This window comes from Pristis pectinata, chromosome 4, assembly GCF_009764475.1.
Source record: "Pristis pectinata isolate sPriPec2 chromosome 4, sPriPec2.1.pri, whole genome shotgun sequence".
Classification (NCBI taxonomy): domain Eukaryota; kingdom Metazoa; phylum Chordata; class Chondrichthyes; order Rhinopristiformes; family Pristidae; genus Pristis; species Pristis pectinata.
In genome coordinates, this window is record NC_067408.1 from 27,113,870 (window position 1) to 27,138,735 (window position 24,866).

The 24,866-nt window shown below is 40.4% G+C and overlaps 1 protein-coding gene across 2 annotated transcripts in view; it reads right to left on the reverse strand.

Moving 5' to 3' along the window:
* Nucleotides 1-274: 274 nt before the first annotated feature.
* The window catches only part of kctd16b (potassium channel tetramerization domain containing 16b), a 184,706-nt gene continuing 160,114 nt past the window's right edge, over nucleotides 275-24,866 (reverse strand). Inside the window, exon 2 of one of the 2 annotated variants that reach the window (XM_052014520.1) lies at nucleotides 275-723. In XM_052014520.1, coding sequence (XP_051870480.1) covers nucleotides 275-723 — 449 coding nt within the window. The remainder of the gene's footprint in view (nucleotides 724-24,866) is intronic. The other variant, XM_052014521.1, reaches the window with a different exon arrangement.

Genomic DNA, 24,866 nt, shown 5'->3' on the forward strand with positions numbered 1-24,866 from the left:
CTCAAGCCACATCTTCCTCCATTACCTTGTCCTTGTTTAGTTCAGGACTTAGTGAAAGGGATTAACACTTTTCAAAAACGGTTGGCGATGCGAGGAGGAAGCAGTCTAAAGTTCAGAGAAGGAAACATGGAGCAATGAGGGTCCAGGTGCATGGTGGAGAGGGAAGTAGCTGCAGCCTGCGAACAGGGAAAGTAGGACCCCAGGAGAGCCCAGAAGCATGGAAAGGAAGGCTGTCCAGCTCGGGAGTTGTCTGTGAAAGGACCTGGCCTATATTCTATAGATGGTATTTCCGTAGCAGTTCTAGTTGCCATGGATATTTTCGCTCTGGAAACCTGTCAGGTATTTTAATTTTAAGAAAATCTTGGATGCATTTCTCTAGCTCTTCCTCAATAGTCAGTTTCTCTTTGACTTTCTTTTTGCCCGTGTTGGACTCCCTGGATCCACTGGTGAGCGTCCTCAGGAGGTCACTTTTCCTGCGGAATTCACTTTGTTGCACCTGCTGCACCGGCCCTTTCTTGGCTGGCCGGTCCAGGGTCTGGATGTTGGACTGCCGGGTCACTGGGCCACAGATCACTGTCTCCTGTGGGGAGCTGGCCTCAGACTGGCTGTCACAGCTCGAGGTGGACAGTTCATTGCAAGAAGTTACACTTTCTCCATCCCTTTCACTTTTATCATTTCTGCAGCCACATTCACAATGTGGTGAAGGCCATCGAGAAGAGCCACCTGGAACAGAGATCACAAACACAATTAAGCAAAAGGAAAACATTTACGATCCCAGTTTAACTTCTGCAAAAGTTTATGAAAATATGCCAGACGGTCAGGAGTGAGATTGATGAGTGAGGGCCTGGACGGATTGCTGGATCAGGAAGGAAATGATGAATCAGACAGCATCCACACCATAGGGATTGTCTATGAGGGGAATAGCCTGAGGGAGAAATTTAAGTATGAAGCTTACTTCAGTGGGATCCCTGTCTCACACTGTGCTACAAAAACCTGTTGCCCCAGGAACGACCAATGATAGTCATTCCTGGCACCATGTGATTTAATTTCTCCCACAATAGTCCGAAAGGAGTATTACATATGGAATGTTGTTACACTTTGACCTTCCGAGGCAAAAGGTCATCAGACATGTAGGCACAATTGAAACCAGACTGCTTAATTGAATTTGTGGAGAAAGACAAAATGTCCCTGAAATGTTCATAATTGTATTTCACTCCAGGGTAAGTAAATTTTCATTTGTGTAGCATTGAAACAAACACACAATCTAATTTCTAGGCCTTAAGAGACTATTTTTCTATGCTTCTGTTTTTCATTAGAGCAACAATGTTTTTGTACCTTACTCAAGTATTGTTTCCCAGGTTACCTGGTGTACATCTGCATGTATTTTTGTTAAACCTCATTATGGATTCAAAGCAAAAGCAAATCCAGATTTCCATGTCTGTATCCCCAATTTGTACCACAGCTTCATTTTGCCATCAGGTAAGAAGCTTGAAGAAACATTCTGTGATGATGCTCCCTTCATCCTTTGTCCTGTCACTTTGACGAAGAGGCTTCTATTCATCACCCCCGAGGATGCAAAGGGGAATTACATACAGAAATTCAGATAATACCATTCCAGAGATATTTCAACATTTATGCTATATTTCTTCTGCACATTTTTCTTTTACACTTTAGTTATACTTTATAGTATTGTAAAAAAAACTATACTTCCACCAGATGAAATGACAATTTTAAAATATAAAAATTTAAAGGTTGCCCAGATTAAACATTGTCTCCAAAGTGAGTAATGTATGGTTTGTGGCCGCAGTGAACAGTGGTCTTGATTTGCTTCCCTAGGTCTGTATCCAGCAATAAAGCTCATCTGATGCACAAAGCATCATAAGAAAGATGAGCTTTAATTCAGTTGTGATTATCTAGTCATCCATAAAAATGTAAGAAATTGGAACAGCCATAAGGCCCCTCAAGCCTGGTTTACCATTCCTAATGATCAAGGCCCCAACTAGACTCTCCTGCTTTGTCCCTACAACCCTTGACTCTGGTCCAAAAATCTATCTCAATCCTGGATGATGCATTCTCCACAGCTTCCTACGGCAGAGAATTCCAAAGATTCACTCCCATTTACATGTTAAATGGACAACCCCTTATTCCAGAACAATGCCAGCTAATTCTAGATTCACCCATGCTGGGGAACATCCTCTCAGCACGTTTATATGTTTCAATGAGATCACCCCTTATTCTTCTAACATCCATACAGCATAGGCTCAACTTACTCAGTACAGTAGTTTGTTGTTACATTATAATTTTATCCTTAATTCACCTTGTTTGATGTACTTCAACAAAAATGTACAGAAGAGCAGAGTGAGTGAGAAGTGTTTTTGCCAAGCTACATCATTGCAAGATAGAAAGATGTCACAGGGAAATAAGTGGAGAAATGGGATTGATGGGATTGCATTGTGAACCAGCATAGACTTGATAGGCCAAATGCCCTCCCTTATCTTTTGGAAGTGCTCTCGCATGAGTTAAAGATAAAAATATGATGATTTTGGATGATAGTTAAAATTTGGATAATTTTAATATATACACTTCACTTGTAACCTTTACCATTTAAAACATAACTGCTTGTTGGAGTAATGGTCATCAGTACAACTGCCAGATCGGGGGCATCTCTATCATTGTGCTGGATTGTGCTGCTCCTCACACAACAGTTGACATCTGTGGCTAACATCTGTGTGCCAGTCAGCTTGCTCCTGACTTCTGCTACTGTGCATTGCAATGATGAATTCAAAAACAAATGAGGGGCCAGATGGTGGTGCATCTGAACTTCTGCTCCACCACTGGACTCAACACTGTAAAGGGGAAGAGCACAAACCATCCTGGACTGAGGGGTCTGATGTACATTACACTCAGTTGCTCAGTTTTATGCCACAGGTGGCTGGCATATGAGGCACAACCCCATTCATTTGGACAGGGTTGCTGGCTACTATTGAACTAGTGAAGTGCCGGCATGTATTTTTTCTTTTCTTATTTTGTACAATAAGATGGACTCTTAACCTCACAATCTAACTAGTCATGGCCTTGCACCTTATTGTTTGCCTGCACTGCATTTTCTCTGTAACTGTAACACTATATTCTGCATTCTATTATTGCTTTTCCCTTGTATCACCTCAATGTACAGATGTGGTGAAATGATCTGTATGGATGGCATGCAAACCAAAGTTTTTCACTGTACCTTGGTACATGTGACAATAATAAACTAGTTACCAATTACTTAATATTTTAAATTAATTTTTAGTATATAAATGCATTTTAAGTAAATTTACCATTCTTTAATTTTCTTTAAATCATTTTGAAAATTTTTAATTGTCCTCAATCGCCAAAGATATTTAAAAGCAGTTCAATGGCTTTTGTCAGTAATGAGATGTTGAGAGGCTTTCAGGGCAGTCTGTGGGCAGTCCCTCTGGACCCACCACCTAGAGCCAGGTTACCACTCAAATCCTGCTCCACTTCACAGGATGCCCCCAGCACCGAGGCTTCCAGCACAAGTGGATCCACAGAGCTGCAACTAGTGAAGCTGTGTCAAAAGTGTGAGTGGTGAGTGTGAGCAGCCACCCAGATCAAGCATGACCTAGCCCATTTCATTAAATTGAATAAAATCACACATCTAGAGGGAGCTGCATTTGAGGGGAGCATGGATCGTTATTTCATATTGCAACCCTGTCTTCAATCCATACGTCCACTGAGTGCAGTTCTCCGGTGGGAGCCTGACAGATGAATTTAACCTCTAATATAGCTATATGGCTTTCTGCTACAAATGAGAAAAGCCTTGTAGAACATCCAAGCACTACCTTTTTTATTCCTTTTTATATGTCAGACTCCTGATGCTTTAGACTGCTACAGATCTCTATACCATCTGTTGGATTACATTGATTTGCTTCTGTGTATTGTACGATTACCATTCATTCAGGATTCTGTGTGTGGTTGAAAGGAAATCTCCATGGGTACTGCCTGCCACTTTTCCCATCAGAGTAATCAGCAGAATTTTAAAGTTCTACCATCACTTCTTTACACTGCTATCAGCTTATCAATGGCAATTTCTCTGTTTCTTAACATAATAGTTTTAAAGACGTCCTATTTAAGCAATTAATACTGTTTGTACTCATTCATAATTTTTGCTGCTCTTAAATTTGACACAATCAGATGAGCATCACATATATTAGTAGAATGATGCTCTTCATAAATACTTTGTCCAGTTCTAGTATTTCATTTGTATTAACAGGAAAAGATAATGCTTTTAAATCTTCATATTATTTAAACATGTTAGGTAGGTGAGGCAGCCTTGATTGATCCTTGAATATAATTTTAAAGAATTTGCAATGAAGGAAGATAAATAAAGGATTATCTGATTGATTCCTGGGATGGGGAGATTGTCACACAAGAAGAGATTAAGCAGACTCCACCTATATTCTCTGGAGTTTAGAAGGATGAGAGATGATCTTATTGAAATGTACAAAATTCTTTTGGGGTTTAACAAGGGAGATGCAGAATGTTGTTTTATTCTTGTTGGGGTGTCTAGAACCAAGGTCACAAACTAAGGGGCTGCCTTTTCAGAACTGAGCTGTTCAGAACTGACCTGAGAAGAATTTTTATCATCTGGGGGTTTTAAATCCAAAAGGGCTGTAAAAACTCAGTTACTGAGTAGACTCAAGACAAATATTAATAGATCTGCAGATATTAGGGGATCAAGAGATATAGGGTTAGTCTAGGGAAGTGGCACTGAGGTACAAGTTCAGCCATAATCTTATTGTATGGTGGAGCAGACATGATGGGCCAAGTAGCCTACTCCTGCTGCTATTTCTTCTGTTGTTATGAAAGCACATCAAGCCCTTGTTACTGTTCATGTAGCTTGGTGCATGAAACAATCTCAAGTGACTGCTTTTAAGTAACAAGTTTTCATTTCAATACATGGATGATATTAATGTTGCACATTCTTATGCATTTTATATAAGTCACCTGAAAGGGTCACATATGGAAGTTAATGTCACATTTGCACTTGACTGACTCAAATATCACAGCCACAGAATAGCAATAAACAGAAAACATACCTGACAGACATGTAGTTGTAAAAAGCATTTCAAAAGCAAAAGAATAATTCATGGCAGATGCATGTGGACTGGTTACAGCAGGTCACTGTACTATCAAAATCTAAATTTAAGTATTCATTCCAAAGTCATTCTTTTAACAGTGAAAAGCTAGGAACAGTGAAGGTCCAAAGAAATGTAAGTGTCTATATACATTGGTCACTAAAGTATGGTAGTGAAGTGCAAACAAAAATCAAGAAGTCTAAAGGAAGATTAGCCTTTATAACTGAAGCATTATGGTATTTATAAAGGGGATAAGGTTTAGCTGCAGTTCTGGAACACCTGGTAAAGCTACTTTGGAGCTCTGTGTACAGTCTGGGAACTGTGTTCTGGGAAGCAAATAGCTCTTCCAAGAATGTTAGCAGGCTGCATATGTTCACAATACTGTAAAGAGAGATTACCAAAATTAATTTATATTTTTTGCAAGATGGAAGACTGAAAGGAATTGGTAGGTAAGAGGACATAATCTTAAAATCAAAGTCAGACTATAGAGGAGACAAGATTCAAAACACTTTTTCACATAGTTAGAAAAACTGTGAGACTCTCTACTGCAAAAATAATGCCAGTCTAATTAACAAATTTAAATTTGAGCTAGTTGTTAGCCAAATATATAAAAGGATATGATGTCACGCCATTTAAATAGAGAACATGTACACATTAACCACAATCTTATTGGATGGTAGAACAGACCCATGGGGTAAAATGGCCTACTTCTGTCAAGACATAATAACATCAGAAATAAGGCATTCAACCATTTCATCATTCAATAAGATCACTGTTGCCTACCTTGTCCCTAAAATTCCTTCCTGTCAAAGAATAAACAAATATTCTCAACAGCTGAACATCCACAGCCCTCTGAGAGAAAGAAACTCCTTAGATTTACAGTCTCTTAAGTAAAGACATTTTCCACCATCTCAGATCTAAGGCTAATCCTTATGACACTGTGATTGCAAGTTCTAGCCTTGTCACTCAGGGAAAATATGCTCTCAGAATCCACCATGTCAAACCTCTTAAGAATTTTATAAGATTCAATTAGATCACTTCTCATTTGCTTTAACTCTAGCAAATATAGGCCCAATCTGATTAACCCCTCCTCAAAGGAAAATTGCACTTATCCCAGAAATCTGTCCAGTAAGTCTTTGTTGCGCTACCTTAAGCCAGCATACTCTTTCTTACATGATACTCCACATGCCATCTCATCTCTCCAGCAGCAGTGTGCAGATAATGCTTTCGTATGCACCTACTCTGAGGTCAAACTCCAAGTCACCGTCAGCTCCTACACTGAAGCATACGTGAGAATGGGCCTTACACTAAACATCACAAAACAGCAGTCCCCTACCAACCTGCCCCACAGACCTCTCCCCTGAATAACGGTTCACTACAAAACCTTTGAAAATGTAGCAACATACAAAGAACTGTAGGAACTCAGCAGGTCAGGCAGCATCTATGGAGAGAAATGGACAGTCGACGGTTCGGGTCGAGAATGTTCATCGGGACTGGAAGAAAGAGGGGAGATAGCCAGTATAAAAAGGTGGAGGGAAGGGGTGGAGCAAGATCTGGCAGGAGATAGGTGGACCCAGGTGACGGGGGGGGGGGGGGGGGGGAGGTGATAAGCAGATAAGGGAGGAAGGAGCCAGAGAATGATGTCAGAAGCTGGGAGGTGATAGGTGGAAGTGACAAAGGGCTGAAGATGAGGGAATCTGATAGGAGAGGAAGGTGGTGCATGGAATAAAGGGAGGGTGGGGGATGGGAAAGAGAGAGGCTGATGGAGGCTGGTGGATCAGGAGGAGAGAGAAAAGAAAAAAAGGGCAAAAGGGACAGAGGGGGAGCGATTACCAAAAGCTTGAGAATTCGATGTTCATGCTGCCAGGGTGGAGACTGCCCAGACGGAATATGAGGTGCTGTTCTTCTAACTTGCATTTCGCCTCGACCTGGCAGTGGAGGAGGCTGGAGACAGATATGTCGGTGTGGGAATGGGAAGTGGAATTAAAATGGCTGGCCACTGGGAGATCCCGGCTGGTACAGCGGACAGAGCGAAGGTGCTCGGCAAAGCATCCACCCAGTCTGCATCTGGTCTCATCAATGTAGAGGAGGCTGCAGAACTTGTACATTTGAAAATGTTGATCACTTTCTACAACTCAGGATCTACCTCTCAGCGAAAGCAGGTATCAGTGCTGTGATTCATAAATATGTCAGCACAGTCTTTGGTCATCTGAGGAAAAGAAAGTTTGAAGATCAAGACCTCAAACCTGGGCCAAAGCTCATGGTCTATTAGGCAGAAGTGATTTCTACTCCCTAACCACCCTACCCCTTGTTCATGTACACCTCAGAGACATGGTGATAAACTGAGAAAGGAGGAGGTGCAACAAGATCTGGAGGTGCCTGTGCACCGGTTGCTGAAAGTAAGCATGTAGGTGAAGTATAGGATTAAGAAGGAAAATGGTAAGCTGGCCTTCATAGTAGGAGGATTCAAACGCAGGAGCAAGGATGGTCTTGCTGCAATGGTAATGGACATTGGGGAGAATGCAGTGTGAGTACTGTGTGTAATTTTGGTCTCTGATGAAGGATGTTCTTGCTCTGGAGCGAGTTCAGTGAAGGTTCATCAGACTGATTCCTAGGATGGCAGGAATGACAAATTAAGAGAGATTGGACTGATTAGACTGATATTAGATCTTAGAAGAATGAGAGAGGATCTCATGGAAACCTTTTAATTCTAACAATACTGGATGGATTAGATGCAAAAGGATGTTTCTGATGGTGGGAGAATCCAGGACCAGGGGTCACACCGTAAGGATTTAAGAGTGAGATGAGGAGAAATTTCTTCTCTCAGAAGGTATGACAGAAATTTGCCATAGAACCTGTACCACAGAAATTGGTTAAAGTTCATATCATTAATTATATTCAGGAAGGAATTAGACAGTGTTTTTAAGGATAGAGGGATCAAAAGGTATAGGGAGAAAGCAGAAACATGGTACTGAATTTGGATGACCACCCATGATCCTGTTGAATAGCAACACAGGCTCAAAAGGCCAAATGTCCTACTCCTGACCCTATTTTTCAATGTTTCTATGGACCACCTGTAGCAAGAATCTCAAAGCACTGAAGGCCTACCACCAATGGTGTTTTAGTAAAATACTCCAAATACACAGAGAGATAAGTGAACCAAAGTCAGCATCCTCTCCAAACATCGAGGGTCTGATTGCACTCATACTGCTCCAATGGGTGGGCCACATTGTTTACATTCCCAACACCCTTCTCTGAGCTCTGTTAACAGCAAGAGATTAGCATATGGACAGAGGGAATCCTTGTTCCATGACTATTCAAAATCTGGATGGCACTGAGAACCTTGAGCCTCTTCATCAGGAGCACATGAAAGCCCAGCAAAAGTGACAGAAGGAGCACACCATCTCCCATACCAACCAGCTCCTCAACATCTTGCCCCACCTGTGGCAGAGTTTGCTGATCCATATCAGCCACCTGAAGACCTATAGAAGTAAAGTGGGAGCCTTTTCCCTGATTAACTGTCTAAAAAGAAGCAATAACTGCATTAATTTTTCTCTGCTTCTGCACTCAATTTTTTTTCTAATAATTTCTTGTATAGCAATTTTATACCTGCATGCTAACATTCTATGATTGAGAAAGAAAGCCACCTTGGTCCGGGTCTGATGAAATGTTGTTTCTCTCTCCACAGATGCTGCCCGACATAGTGAATATTTTCAGTATTTTGTTTTTTTTTTGTTTTGATAACAGATTCTAACAGTTTATCATGTTTATTATGACCTCCAATTTCCTGTTTTCTTCCACCTTATATTCTTGAATAGCTCTCAGTTTCTTATATTGCAATTAAAACTTGGATATTGTAGAAGATGCATAAGGACTTGCATTAATTGTGACAACATTTCATTTTAATTTTATCAAAAGACAGTTGGGGAACAATATTCTGCTTCAGTATGATGTATAAGCTGAAGTTTCTTTTGGAGATACAGTATATGCAGATTAAATATGGCACAATGACAGCTGAGTGAGTTAATGCCTAATATAATAGCTGGAGAAATCCATGCCTTTTTACTGTATCACCACATGCAGATTCAGGGTTTATTTGTTTATTATTCACTAATTTTATAGTTTTCACTGTGCTGCCATTCATTTTGTGGCAGAAGTAAATCTAAGCTGATGAAAGGGTCTGAGGTTCACCAATTCTCAGCCAATCAAGGGTATCTGCCTGGAATCTGATGACTTGTACAAAGTGAGCTGTCACTGCTGTCTATACAAAATAAAGGGTCACAACGATAACATTAATTACAACACTTACACTTTTTAATCTAATTCAGGTTTGTCATGTCATCATACTTCCCACATTCCCCCATGCTTTGTAAAAATAAATCTTTCTTTCTGTCCATTCAGATAAAATATAAGTTTTGTGAAGAAAATATTTTTAGTATGAAAATAGTTCACAGTACTGACAAGTTTACTTTCTGACAGAAGTATAGTCCATCATTGTTACTGAACATAAGCATATTAATATCGTAACAGCCATGTTAAAAAGCTGAATAATATTCCTGGTAATATGTACTAGAAAGCTAAGAAGAAAACACCCTGGCAAATCAACTTTTTCTATTTATCTTCTCTATTACTATCCCTATCATTTATCAGAGGAGAAAGAAGCTTGACATGCATCTTTGGCATTTCAAGATGGAATATCAGGAGATTAAACTGGACCAAAGACAGATGAATCTCCTTCAGGGAACAAAGGTGCTGCATTTTTAAGGTTATCAATTCCAGAGGTATTATCAATAATGGCATTTTTTGTTTTGATTGATGCAATGATGAAGTCTTCACAGTGAATCCAGGGCAGATACTTGCAAATGCTATTGAATCTCATAATTTCCAGAAGGACTACATGGATAGAAAAGCCTAGAAAACTTACATGTATTCCACCACTAAAATCAAACCTATACAGTGATGAGAAAACTGTTTCTAGTAACAATTAATTCAGTTAACAAAGGATGCAATATAAGATAATTGTCTGAAAAACCAAAGGCAGCATCAAGAAACTTATGTGGCTGTATTCTGCTTGAAATAATTGGAATTGACTTAATCCTAACTTTCCAAAGCAACTTGGATTAATACTAGAACAAAAGTAATATTTATGGACCTGAGAAGGGGTATTAATTAGAGTTAAGAGGAAGGTCAAATGGAGGTTTTCTGTGTAATATCATTCTATGATTTGTTACTTGTTTGGGAAGAATTCTAAAAAGGAACAGTCTGCCAAAAAATATATAATGGCTAATGAAATTATTTAGGAGGATTATTTTTCAGTTGGGAAGTCACCAGTCCCAAGGAAATGGAAGTGTCAATGTTAAGACACAGGACAACTCACATTTGGAGTGCTGTATGCATTTCTGGTCACCACACTGTAGGAAGTATGTTGAAGCTTTGGAGGGGGTGCAGAAGAGGTTCACCAGGATGTTACCTGGATTGGAGTGTATTAGCTATAAGGAGAGGTTGGACAAACTCAGTTGTTTTCTCTGGCCAAGGGACAACCTGATAGAAGTTTATAAAATTACGAGAGGTATAGACAGGTTAGATAGTCAGAGGGTGGAAATATCAAATACTAGAGGGCATAAATTTAAGCTGAGAGAGGGGAAATATAAAAGAGATTTTCAAGGCAAGTTTTTTTTACATAGAGAGTGGTAGGTGCCTGGAATGTACTGTCAGGGAAGAAGGTAGAAGCACATATGTAATCAATATTTAAGAGTCATTTAGACAGACATATGAACAGGCAGAGAATAGAGGGATACATACCCTGTGCAGGTGGATGGGATTAGTTAGATTGGCATCAAGGCCAGCCTAGACATGATGGGCTGAAGGGCCTCTTCTTGTGCTGTACCGTTCTATATTTTATGTTCTATTTGTATCATTACACACTGGATGTTAGGAGGGAACTAATCAACTTTCTGAAATGTGAATTATGTTGCTAACTTAATCACCAAAGATGTGCAGGTTGATAGGTTCAGTGACCAATATAAGTAGCCCGCAGTGTGTGGTGAGTGGTAGAATCTGAGGGGATTTGATAGGAATGTGGGGAGAATAAAGTAGGATTACTGTAAAATGGCTGATGCAGATTCAACGGGCTGAAGGCCCTTCTGTGCTGTTTAACTCTGTTACTCTGTGACTTACCTTAAAGACTTTAAGCTGATAAAAAATAATTACTTTTGCAAACTTTAGATCAAAGAACACAGCCCCTGAATGTAACCTTGGATCTAAAGGAATAGAAACTAATTAAAATGTCATGTTTGACAGCAATATGCTGAATCCTTCTGCCCTGCCAGAAACATTAGCTACCTCCTAATGCGGGCATCAAGATAAATAGTGTAACCACTTTGTTTGAAATATGGAACTTTATAAACAGACCACCATGGAGAGCATAAGTATCATTAGTGGACAACAGGATAGATCAGTTTTATTAAAGAGGACAGTTGAGGTTAAAAATGAATAACCTTGTACAAGCTTATCTACAAGTTGGGATGAGTCATATGCAATGTTTGTGAATGTGCAGCAACAGAGCACAGCAGCATTAGCACCCATTGTAATGGAGGTTGCCGAACCCTGTCAAATCTATCAGCGTCAGGGCCATTTAAAGGTGGCTGTGGTTGCAACTAATAAAATTAATCGGCAAATGGAGCAGTGACCCTCCAAGTAATTAAAGTTCCTAATTAGTGATGTGTTTTCTTGGCCCGAATGCTAATTTCAGCATTGCCGTGGAGCTGCAGCCTGGTGTTCTGGTAGCTAATTCTGTCTAATTCTGCTCTGGTGAGAGCAGAGTTCAGAAACAGCCTGTTTTCTAAGGCTGGAAAAATAACATACACCAGGCAGGAGATTTAATAAGGATGTTTAAGAATACCTACAAGGGCCAAGGGGTGCAGTGCTGAGCATGTTATCCTAATGCTTCCCTTCTCCATAAGTATTCTATACTCTAAGATTTTCAGCTACAGCAATCCAAAAAAGATTTCTGTCTTCTAGATTAAATTAACATAAAACTGTAGGTCATTAAAAGAAATTACTTAATAAGTTCAAAAACAGTGATTTGCTAATAATAATCATTTTCTTGAAAAAATAAATAGTTAAATAAGAATAAGGGTTAATTCTCCAACACATTCTCCTTTAAAATTATAGGCCACGATTAAGTTTATCCTTCATGTGCCAGTGAACAAATATATTATTTAACTAAATAGTTCAGAAATATACAGAACATGTACACTGGCTTATGGAACCAATTCCTTCACAAAGAAAGTAAACCCAACAAAAAAAATCAGTATACAGGCTTGCTCCTGAACACTGTTTGCAACTGTAATTCTGTAACATTGACAGTTGTTACTGATAAGAATCAATTGTCTTGCCAACATTGTTGACATTTGGAGAAACGTCATAGGAGGCTGAACAAAGTTAGTTAAATCTTCAAATTTAGAATGTCTTAATGCTTCAATCAGGCTTACATGAAGCTTCTGTCCTTATCTTTGTCACCACCTGGCACTCAAATACAGGGTCTCATTTGGGTTATGTTCCATTTAGCATTCCTGTTGAATGTTCTACGTTTCCTATATGCTCAGATGGAGCACAGGAAACTGTTGCCGAAAAAAGACCTATTTTTGAAATCGGATTATCATTTTTCTGTCAATATGAAAATCTCTACGTTTGCACAACAGTTTAGCCAATTCCAATGGGTAAGTGCTCAGTGCTAGAATAGGTTAGGACTGGCATTTGATACTACTTTACAGTCTATCACTATTATGGATCCAATATTAGTGTAAAGACAGGTTACAAGTGGGATAGGGTGGGGCAGAGGGGAAGGGAGAGGAGAAATGCCGGTTTGAAAGCTGGAATCAAAAAGTGGGTTAGATTACTCAATTTTGATTTGATTTCATTATTACATTTTCCTTTCTGGTTCTGATTCCCTCAACCATCCAGACACACATCCATAAGCTGCATTCTGGTCCACCATTAAGAGGGCATGGAGAAACTAAATGGAATTTGGAGGGGCAGGATGTGCCAAGGCAGGATTCACAAAAAGCAAGGTGGCACCAGGCTCCAATAATACCTCCTCATGCAGGCACAAATGGAGAAAGATCATTTTCCCTACCAATGTTGGGAAGAAAACTGCAGCTCCTAACAAGGTGTGGTTGGAGGCAGTTGAGCTGATGTGCAAAATCAACATTGGTTGCATGCAGTGCCAAAGTGGTTTCCTGTCCAAACCAATACATTCGCTGATTCACAAACATCCTGTATTTTAAACCACCACCACCTCCATCCCCTTTCACCCTCTCCCTCCACCACCCACATTCAGCCTGTTTTACTGGGTTTAATAGAATTATCTTGATGTCCTGGTTAACACTTATCTCTCAAACAAAATAGATTAACTGATTATTTATCTCATTTGCTGTTCCTGAGCCCTTGATATCTGTAAATTATCTACCATGTGTGCCTACAAAACCACTTGAAAAATAATTTGTTAGTTGCAAATGGCTTTCGAATGCTCTGATGATATGAAAGCTGCAATGTAAATCCATTATTGTTTTCACAACAGACATTTCACAAAGCATCAACCACCCTTCATGCAAAGAGCTCACACTACACAAAGTACCAAAGCGAAATGGTATCACGTCATGTGCAACAGCCAACAATAATCAATATGCCTAGTTCTCTGCGCGTTATTTCTGCACTTCCATTAACAGTTGAGTACAGATTCTTAAGCACATTAAACAGTGGTGTTCATTTGCTCCAATCTGCTAATACATTCAGTAGCTAACACTATCTACTTATGAAGTAAAACTCATACTAATTGCACATGCAATAAATTGTTAATAAAAATAATTCGATTCACTTGACAATAATTGTGGTGCAAATTACGGCTGAGCTGTTGAGCAGAGTTTTCCTTTCCTAATATAAAATTAGCAGCTTTAATTTTAGCCATCAGAATAAAATGGCAAGGAAAGGCTCCAAATTTATCCAAATTGGATGAGGAAATTAAGTTAAAACTGTTAAGGACTGGAAATAACTTTAGAGCTCGCCTTATGGTGAGGTTAAAAAAAATCCAGTTAAAGAACTTGCAGGTTCCACTATTTTGACAGTCATTCCTCATTTATATTTCACTGTCAGGCTGCTCATGCATTTCCACTTTTGATGAGCAGCCTGTCCAAATTGAAGAGCCCCATCTCCTATCATTTCAAGAATGGATGCAGCTTTAAAACTGAAACCTCAATACAAACGTGCTGCTGACAAGGTTTCTGGAAAACAACACACTCCATGCAAATTGCTTTGATTCTTTAACATGGTGGTGGGCGCAGCAGCAGAATAAGTGAATACACTCAGGTGAGTCAGATTTCCCTCTGATGACACATAGATACTTGAAGAAATTCTGCAGGAAGATTAGAGTCTGGCAGCAGAAAATTTCAATGAGCTCAGCTTCACTCTAGGACACAAGTGCAGGCCTGGACAGATAAGCAAGATGGACATATTCTTGCATCTGTTTTTGATATTAGTCAAAGATTTCCCCTATCTTTGTCAGAGGCCCCAAACCCTTTTATCCTTTTACCTGGTAGCGATTGCAAAATACTTCACTCTTTGAGGACTGCATTCTCATTTCACTCAGAGCCACTTCCATTGTGTCATTGTCCCCACCTGGCTCACATCTTCTCAGTACAAACTGTTGGAACCTGACCCACACATTTCCACAGCTGTTGGCAACAAACGTGCACAAATCCTTCTATGAAAAGAATTGTGTCAGGATAAGAGAAGGCCAACATGGGGAAGGACCTCATCTATATTCTCCAACCCAATGAAGGACAGAAATGTAGATATCATTAAATTAGGTAAAGCAATGAGTATCTGCATCTGTATGTATCCCTCTTACATGCATTTCTTTCATTGCTGCTTTTATTTGTAGTTAAATGAAGAAAACATTACATCTTACAACCACATATTTTAAAGTTGCAACAGAGATATAATCTAAAAGATACATCTAATAAATCCAACACTCAGAAATCCTGTGTGCATTTTACAGTTAGAGTAAAGTCTCTATCACCTATACCAAGGCAAGCAAGCAAGGTTGTTTCCAAGCTCCCCACCTACTGGGCTGTTACAGGTGCTGCCCAGTTTATGAATGCCTGAATTATGTACAGCCGGTACATATGAACAAGCGTTTGGGAGACTGGCAGGATGGATTTGCCGGCTGCTGTGGGAATGCAGGCATCTTCTACCTTGTGGAACTCAGTTCACTCACAGCCATATTTCCGACTTGCGAACTGCTCAGGATACAAGCAGTTCACACGTCAGAAATGTGGAATCTGGTCATAACCCCAGGGAAGAGCTATAGTTCCATGACTGCAAGAAACTACAGAGAGTTGTGGACACAGCTCAGCACATCATAGAAACTGGCCTCCCCTTCATGGACTCTGTCTACACTTCTCGCTGCCTCAGTAAAGCAGCCAACACAATCAAAGACCCCATCCACCTGGGACATTCTCTCTTCTTCCCTCTCCCATCCAGCAGAAGATACAAAAGCCTGAAAGCACGTACCACCAAGCTTCTATCCTGCTGTTGTAAGACTATTGAACAGTTCCCTAGTATGATAAGATGGACTCTTGACCTCACAATCAACCTTGTTATGACCTTGCACCTTATTGTTTACCTGCACTGCACTTTCTCTGTGTTACACTTTATTCTGCATTCTGCTATTGTTTTACCTTGTACTACCTCAATACACTGTGCAATTAATTGATCTGAATGAACAGTATGCAAGACTAGCTTTTCACTGTACCTCAGTACATGTGACAATAATAATAAACTAACAATTCCTTTAGGTATAATTCATTGACAATTTTTGATTCACTACATGCAGACCTGTTAGCTTATAGATCTATGCCACCCAGATGCTAATTCCATTTCTGCTGCATGGAAGGAATGGAACAAGTGCTGGTAACTGAGAATTATCTAGACATCCTACAGAGTTCACGGGGACTAAGTTAGTTAGTGCTTGAAAACATGTACTGGGAGCATGATGTGTGATTAAACACACCTGTTTGATCAGGTGGAGGAAGCGCATAAAATTTACTGTTATTTAATCCTAAGTATTGCAGCCCTGGTTACATTTCATAACATCAAGCATGCCTGACACCAAACTCCCAAAGCAGACACTCTGTTCTGAGCTTTGTTTTGGGAAGAGGTCACCATACAGACCGAGAAAAAGATTCAAGGTTGTGCTCAAGGCCTCTTAGAAGAAATGCAAGATCCCCACTGACTTTTGGGACTCTCTAGCCCACAACTGTTGAAAGTAAAGAAGGACATTTAGGATGGAAATCAAACAAAAACTGCAGATGCTGTAAATCTGAAACAAGAACAGAAAATTCTGGAAATACACAGCAGGTCAGGCAGCATCTGTGAGACTGCCTAAGAAGAAGAAGATTATTTGATCATCCTTCCAGGATCATTTATAGCCACGAGTGCATTCCATTGCAATCCAAGAGAAGGGACAAATATAAACTGAAGGTGGCTGCTCAATGTTAGGTTAAAGGGAGGAGTAATGAGTGGTAAGGGTTGTCCTGGTTCTATCCCTCTCAGATGAAGATTTTAATTGACAACCCACAAAGGCCGATGGGTATGATCTCTGAAATGTTTGAGAAATTGAGTGGCCTACTTAAAAAATATTGCGAAATACCAAGAAACAAGGGGGACTTGCCTCATTACTACAGCTTTGCTCAACATTGAAGCCTAACCTTTGCAACATGAAAATGGTGACCACCTCTATTTTAACACATGTTGCCCCAAACAGGCAGTGTCTAATGGCTGATGGCTCAGCATATGTAAATTCATAGATTCACAGAGTAACACAGCATGGAAACAGGCTCTTCGGCCAAATTCGTTCATGCTGACCAAGATGCCCATCTACTCTAGTCCCATTTGCCCATATTTGACCCATACCCCTCTAAATCTTTCCTCTCCATGTACCTGTCCAAACCTCTTTTAAGCATTGTAATTGTACCTGACTCTACCACTTCCTCTGGTAACTTGTTCCATTTACCTACCACCCTCTGTGTGAATAACTTACCCCTCAGATCCCCTTTAAATCTTTAGTTTCTCATGCTAAACCTATGCCCTCCAGCTTTAGACTCCCCTTCCCAGGGAGAAAGACTGTGACTATCTACCCTATCCATGCCCCTCATAATATTAAATACTCAGCCTCCTTCACTCCAGGGAAAACAGCCCCAACCTATTCAGTCTCTCCTTATAACTCAAGCTCTCCAGACCAGGGAGCATTCCCATGAATCCTTTCTGCACCCTGTCTTGGTTAATTGCATCTTTCCGATAGCGTGGTGACCAGAACTGCACACAATATTCCGTGAGGCCTAACCAACGATTTGTACAACTGTAACATGACATCCCAATTCCTATAGTCAATGCCTCGCCAATGAAGGCAAGTATATGATATGCCTTCTTCACCACTCTGTCTACTTGTGTCGCCACTTTCAGGGAACTATGCACTGTACCCCAAAGTCTAACTGTTCAATAACATTCCCCAGAGCCCCATCATTCATTGTGTATGTCCTGGCCTGGATTAACTTCCCAAAATTCATCACTTCACAATTACCTGAATTAAATTCCATCAGCCATTCCCTTGCCCACTTTCCCAATTGGTCTAGATCCTGTTGTAACTTTAGACAACACTACATATGGCTTCAGAAAACTTTTCTGGACACACTTAACAAATTCTGCCTCATCTAACCTCTTAACCCAATGGCATTCCCAGTCGAGGTCAGGGCAGTTATAATCATCTACTTTTACAATCCTATTGTTCCTACACCTATCTGTGATCTCCCTACATATTTGCTCCTCTAATTCCTCTCTAATTCCTGCTGACTATTTGGGGGGGGGGGGGGGGTTGGTGGTGGGGGGTGGGTGGGGTGCTGTAGTATAATCATATCAAGGTGATAATCCCTTTCTTTTTCTAAATTCTACCCATATAACCTTGCTGGACATCTTCCTGGGGATGTTCTCTCCAAGTACTGCTGTGATGTTCTCTCTGATCAATACTACAACTCCCCCTCCTCTCTTCCCTTCACCTCTATCATACTGGAAGCACCTGCTCTGAAACATTGAGCTGCCAGTCCTGTTCATCTGTCAACCATGTTTTCATATTAGCTGTCACATCTCAGTCCCATGTGTTGATCCATTCCCTGAGTTCTTCTGTCTTACCTGTCAGGCTTCTTGCATTACAATAGATGCTGTTTAGCCTATCAGACCTTCCTTGCTCCCTGTACTGGGCTCCCTTGCTCTAACCTCTATATTTGCTTCAACTTTCTCATGTGTTACACAACTACTTTGGATCCCACCCCCCTGTCAGACTAGTTTAAGCCCTCCTGAGTAGCTTTAGCACATCTCTCCACAAGGATATCGGACCCCTCCAATTTAGATCTTGATCTTCACCTCCTTGGAGAAGATGAGCCTCTAAATGCATGGCTGCAATGCTTCTTAGATAGATTTGTATTTCCTCAACATTCTAGCTGGATAAAAAGTTTAAGGGATGACTGAGGGTTCCAGATCAGCCCCCTGTTTCAGCCTCTCGGTAGCGATAATAGAACTTACCTCCACATTCCAATGAATAAATGCATTTCTTTCAAACAATATGATCCTCTACAGAACTACCAACAAACCTGAAGAAATTCAGGATCTCTTGCAATAGCATAATTACTGGTGTCAATGGTGAGAGAGTTCTATCTTCAGCTAAATGCCTAATTTCCATGCATGATTAATAAACGGTGTTAGCTGGGTTGTTGGCAGAGCTGAATTAGTATGACAAGAAGAACTCCTAACACCAGCTGCCTTCATAGCACATGTGGGTTGTGCATACACAAAGGAATATCATTTTCATCTCTCATAATCTATGCATGAGTGACTCTATTGACTAAGTCTATTGTCTCCCATCATGTTTGCTGCATATTGTATGGTAGAAGACATTAAACTAAATACGGTTATGTTCTTGTTCTTAATTTTATCAGGGAAAACAATTTGTTGGGTTCTTCAGGTGCTGCTTGGATTATCTTCCAATGTTGACTCTAGAGATATACCGCAGCTAAAAAAGAGACAAATTGAATGACGTGCTTGTATCCTACTCATTGCCCTGTCCTAATCAATCAAGATACTCCTTGCATTTCTGTTCAGATTACATAACAAATCCTTTAATTGAATTAAGTCAGTTGGTGTTCCATTTGAACTGAGTCTCAAGAAAGTGAAGTGAACCAATCCAGAGTCATTGAGTGAAATGGCATACTATATACATTATTACTTTTTAGCATTTACAATTCCATTTGTGCTAGACGTTAAAGTAATGGAGGGAGAAACTTGGTTTGCAGAAGCAGAATCCTAAAAATTCATTGGGCCAAAGTAGCCATTCTATCCATTGGTTTGTGGTTTGAAAAGATTGACATAATTATTCAGTTAAGTGAAACCACGCAAATAAAAGGAAGAATCTTTGTCACAGCAATACGAAATCAATGAGGCTGTTTGATAATCATGTCACTTTATGAGATTTTGCCAACATCTAAGAAGAAAGAAAAAGCAAATAAATGCAGCAACAAGTATCGTGTTATTTTGGATTCACATTACCAACATTCGAACAACAAACAAAATATAAGAATTTACATATGATTGAAGAAATTTTGTGCAATGAAATTTGTTGCGTCAAGCTGCTGTGAGGGAGTGAGAAATGACAAAAGTCTCAGGTTGTCTTCAAACTCTCAGGGTCAAATAAATTACAATATTTGTGAGGAGGCAATGCTATCAAATGTTGAACATTGGCATATATCAAATGGTAAACTTTTGCCCAGAATAACGACAAAAAGAAAAAGTGAATACACTTGCCAGAGTAATGGATGTAAATTGTTCTAATCTCCAGGAATAGGGTTGGTAATGCCATGTGGAAAGGACTAAGCTTAATTTTGCAGTTATTTGAGTTTAAAAATAAGCAGACCACATGTCAGAAGGAGTCAAAAACACCTGCTCAGATTTACTAGTCCCATTGACTGAACACTGGTGTCAGTCAAGTCTGAAACTGCAATGAAGTGTGTGCACCAAAAGGTTGTCACTGATGTTAGAGAACAGCAGCAGTAATGCCCATGATAGTCCAGTATAGTAATATACTACAATAAGGTAGTAGTACAAACTATCATGTAATAAATTAAGGACCCACAATATTAGGTAGTTCAATATAGGAAAGTTCTGCACCAATTTATTGTAACAAAGCAAATGTTTTCAACGCATGAATAAGGCAAGCTATGAAATATACTGAAAACCTGGAAAGAAGGATTGGGAGAGAAAATGAGTAAGACACAGTGAGGAGTGCAAGAATTAAAATCATTCATTGATGCATGCAATCTTGATGTTCACTTATGTCAATAAATTTACAAAGACCACTGAGCAATGAATAAGCAGATATAATCTGCAAGATTTTTAAGAGTTTGCTGTTACTTGGTAATACACTAAATTTATTGCTAACAATGCTTTTTGAACAAGATTACCCATCACATTTGTATCATAAAATGACATAACATTGCATTTAAATTAAACACTCCATCAGTAAGGAGATATAATTTTCTGAACATGCATTCACATTGCCATCAGCTTTAATGACTTTTGGATTGTTCACATTTGGGTTTTTATTTAAATGCAGATTAAAAAAAAACAAGAATAAAGCTTATAACAAGCAAGTAAAATTCAGGTGCACCCTCTGTCACTTATGCATCATCTATTCTATCCTTGAATATATTCAAAACATTTTTTACTATATGAAAAGTTTCTATAAAGTTCATACCTGCCTTCGCCATAGACCAACTTCAACAGCATCAGTTAAGCAAGTACTAGGAAATTTAATGACAAACTTGAGATGATTGATCTGAAGTATTTGAAGATTTGGATTCAATTTCCTGATAAGTGTGATTTTCTGAAATGAACTCAACATCAACAGTATACTGTAAAAATAAGTGGCTGCGTATTATCATCAAGCCAGGTACAATGAAAAAAATTGTTTGCAGCAGCATCACAGGCATGTGAAGTCAGACAACAACACACAGAAAATAAGTTATACATAAATTATACCAGGCAGTGAAGAAAAAAAAAGACCGTGCAAAACAAGACAATAGTCCAAAAGAACACAATCAGAGACAAGTCTATGTTAGTGCAAGAGGTGGTCTGCAGCGTTCTGTTGCTCAGGTAGGATTAGAGTTGTGCAGGTTGGTTCAAGAAACTGATAGACGTAGGAAAGTAGCTGTTCCTGAACTTGGTGATGTGGGACTTCAGGCTTCTGTACCACCTGCTTGATGGTAGCAGCGAGAAGGCGGCATGACCCAGATGGTGGGGATCCTTGATGATTGATGCTGCCTTCTTAATGCAGTGTCTCATGTAAATACTGTCAATGGTGGGGAGGGCTCTGTCTGTGATGGACCAGGCTGGGTCCACTATTCTCTGCGACCTCTTGCATTCCTGTGCATTAGAATTGCCGTACCAGGCCATGATGCAACCAGTCAGGATACTTTCTACAGTGCACCTATAGAAGTTTGTTCGAGTATTTGGTGACATGCCAAATCTCCCTAAGCTTTTCATAAAGTAGAGGCACTGGCACACCTTCTTTGTGATTGCATTTATGTATTGGGCCCAGGACAGGTCATCTGAGATGTTAACAGCTAACTCTCTCCATTCTGACCCACCAATGAGAACTGCCATGCGGTCTCCTGACTTCCCCTTTCTGATGTCAATGATTAGTTCCTTTGAGCGAGAGGTTGTTATTGTGGCACCACTCAACTTGCTGACGTTGAGCGAGAGGTTGTTATTGTGGCACCACTCAACTAGGTGTTCTATCTCACTCCTGTACGCTGACTCATCGCCACCTGTGATTTGGCCAACAGCAGTGGTGTCATTGATGAAAAACTTGTAGATGGAAACTTGTCAGTGAAACTGAAGGACGACAGGTAGAAGAGGGGGTTATTAATTATAGTTTCCTGTAACCCCTTCTCCTTAGCTTCATTTCTTATTCCTGGAACCTGAGTGAATGCAGAACCCATGCATAACCAAACACCTCATCATTGGGAAGCATTACATTTCATTGAACAGCACTACCATCACAATGTTCATCTCCAATCTCCTCCACTATTCAGGCAGCAACCATCTGCAACTTGGTTGTAGATCCTAAAGGGAACTGTACTGGAACAGCAGAAGAGGCAAAGGTACATGGATAGGTTCTCAATCGGTACAGTATATGAGGCAGGCATGGTAGTGTAGCGGTTAGCGTAATGCTATTATAGTGCAAGCGACCCAGGTTCAATTCCAGCCACTGTCTGTAAGGAGTTTGTACATTCTCCCCGTGTCTGCGTGGGTTTCCTCCAGGTGCTCTGGTTTCCTCCCACATTCCAAAATATGTACGGGTTAGGAAGTTGTGGGCATGCTATGTTGACGCCGGAAGCGTGGCGACACTTGCGGGCTGCCCCCAGCACACTCTACGCAAAAGATGCATTTCACTGTGTGTTTCAGTGTACATGTGACTAATAAAGATATCTTATCTCTTATTTCTACAGGGCTGTTAGGTAGAGAGTTGCAAGATTTTGAGTCTACAACGAGGCATGGAAATATGGTTCAAATCAACGTGGTGTGTGACTAGGAGGAAAATTTTATCTTTCAGGGATCACTTAAATAACACAGGTGGAGCAGGAAGAATTTTCCTGCTGTTTAGGACAGGACTCTTTTGAGCAACCAACACAATGTATTAGCAAGATTATTGTGCCAGAGTTTGGCAGGGTTGGCACCAAATCAGCACTCTGCACAAGGACTGGCATCGGCAACGGCCTATTCTATATTCCTCAGTCTCACACACACACACGCACATCATGCTAAGTATGTGCACCAAGAAACAAATTGACATTCAGATCGCTGATAACTACAACTCTCAACCCAATTCCTTGGTCAATATCTTTAAACTGTGCTCTTGTTTATGACTGTAGTCATTGTAAGCAAGGACATAAGTTTTTTTTTCATGTCTTAGAGATAATGGAGAATCTACTTCATTGAACATGTAACCTCTCTCAATTTCAACTTCTTTATATTTCAACATTATATTTTAAGCCCAAGTTATAGTTAGGTGTCTATCATTGCCACAACATTGTAATCGTGCATTGTTAGTTGTGCCTGCAATTATCTAAAACATCAATACAAATTAAAATAAAGTTAAAGAAAACACAACTTCAGTTATCTTTTTAATGAAGGTTACCAACCTCATTCAAATGACTAGGACTGCGCTGGAGGTGCCAGTGGAAGCCAGGTAAAAAGTGTATCCAGTCCATCAGCCCAGGACATTACGGGACACCAATACACTCAACCATGAATCCAGGTCACATACTCCTACGTCTGGCCTCAAGTACGTTCTGGACTTTCAATGCTGCAGTGCACTGGAAGAAACTTCCAGAACACATTGACTGGCACATTGTAGCTAGTTGATGGTTCCCTATAGAACTGCCAGCTAGCCATTACTACAATCCCTTCTGTTGTATTGTTATAGCCAGAATAGCAACTAAGTAGCATTTTTTGTATTCCTTGTACATTAAGAAAATATAATTCTGTTTCATTTATTAATCTATGTATTTATTCAGTTCTAGTATCTTTCAGCTTTAAAATACTGGCTGCCACAATCCGCCACCAGAAGTGAAGTGGAGTGAGAAATCCCAAAGAAATTTGGCGATTTGGAGCGGGAGCTTTGAAAAGAGGCGAGTCTCTGTGCGTGTGCTTATGAGTTTCACCTTGCAGACTCAGGAGTTGGAGCAAGATTTGGAGCGAGAGCTTTGGAAAGGGGCTAGTCTCTGTGCTTGTGCTTGTGAGTTTCACCTTGCAGGAGGCTAAAAGAGGCACTTTTGCAAATTGTTAATAGTTAATTGGCCAATTAACAGCAGCCAATAAAAAGAAGGTAGGGTCAAGCGGAGCAGCCAGTGTGTGAGTGGACCAGTGTTAGAGTGGGGGGACTGAGGCTTCGGCCAGAGGAGGTGGCGGCTAATGTAAGTCTTTGGTATGCTTCTTTCTTTCTTTGATTTATCCTTTTGTGCCAGGCTAGAGTAATTAGAATGGTTCCAGGGCCAGTGGTGTGTTTATCTTGTGAGATGTGGGAGATCTGGGCGACATCCAGTCTCCCTGATAGCTACATCTGCACGAGGTGCGTCCAGCTGCAGCTCCTTACAGACAGTGTTAGGAACTGGAGCTGCAGCTGGGTGACCTTCAGCTCCTATGGGAGAATGAAGAGTTCATAGATAAGAGCTACAGGGAGACAGTCACTCCTAAACTGGGGGAGGCAGGTAGCTGGGTGACTGTCAGAAGAAGGATGGAGAATAGGCAGGTAGTACAGAGTACACCTGTGGCCGTTCCCCTGAATAACAGGTATACTGCTTTGGATACTGTTGGGGGGGACGACCTACCAGGGGAAAGCTGCAGTGACGAGGTCTCTGGCACTGACCCTGGTTGTGTGGCGCAGACGGGAAGGGGGGAACAAGAGGAAGGCGGTAGTGATCGGGGATTCAATAGCAAGGGGGGGGGGGGGCAGACAGGAGATTCTGTGGATGTGAAAGAGACTCCCAGATGGTATGTTGCCTCCCGGGTGCCAGGGTCAGGGACATCTCAGATCAGGTCCACATCATTCTGAAGGGG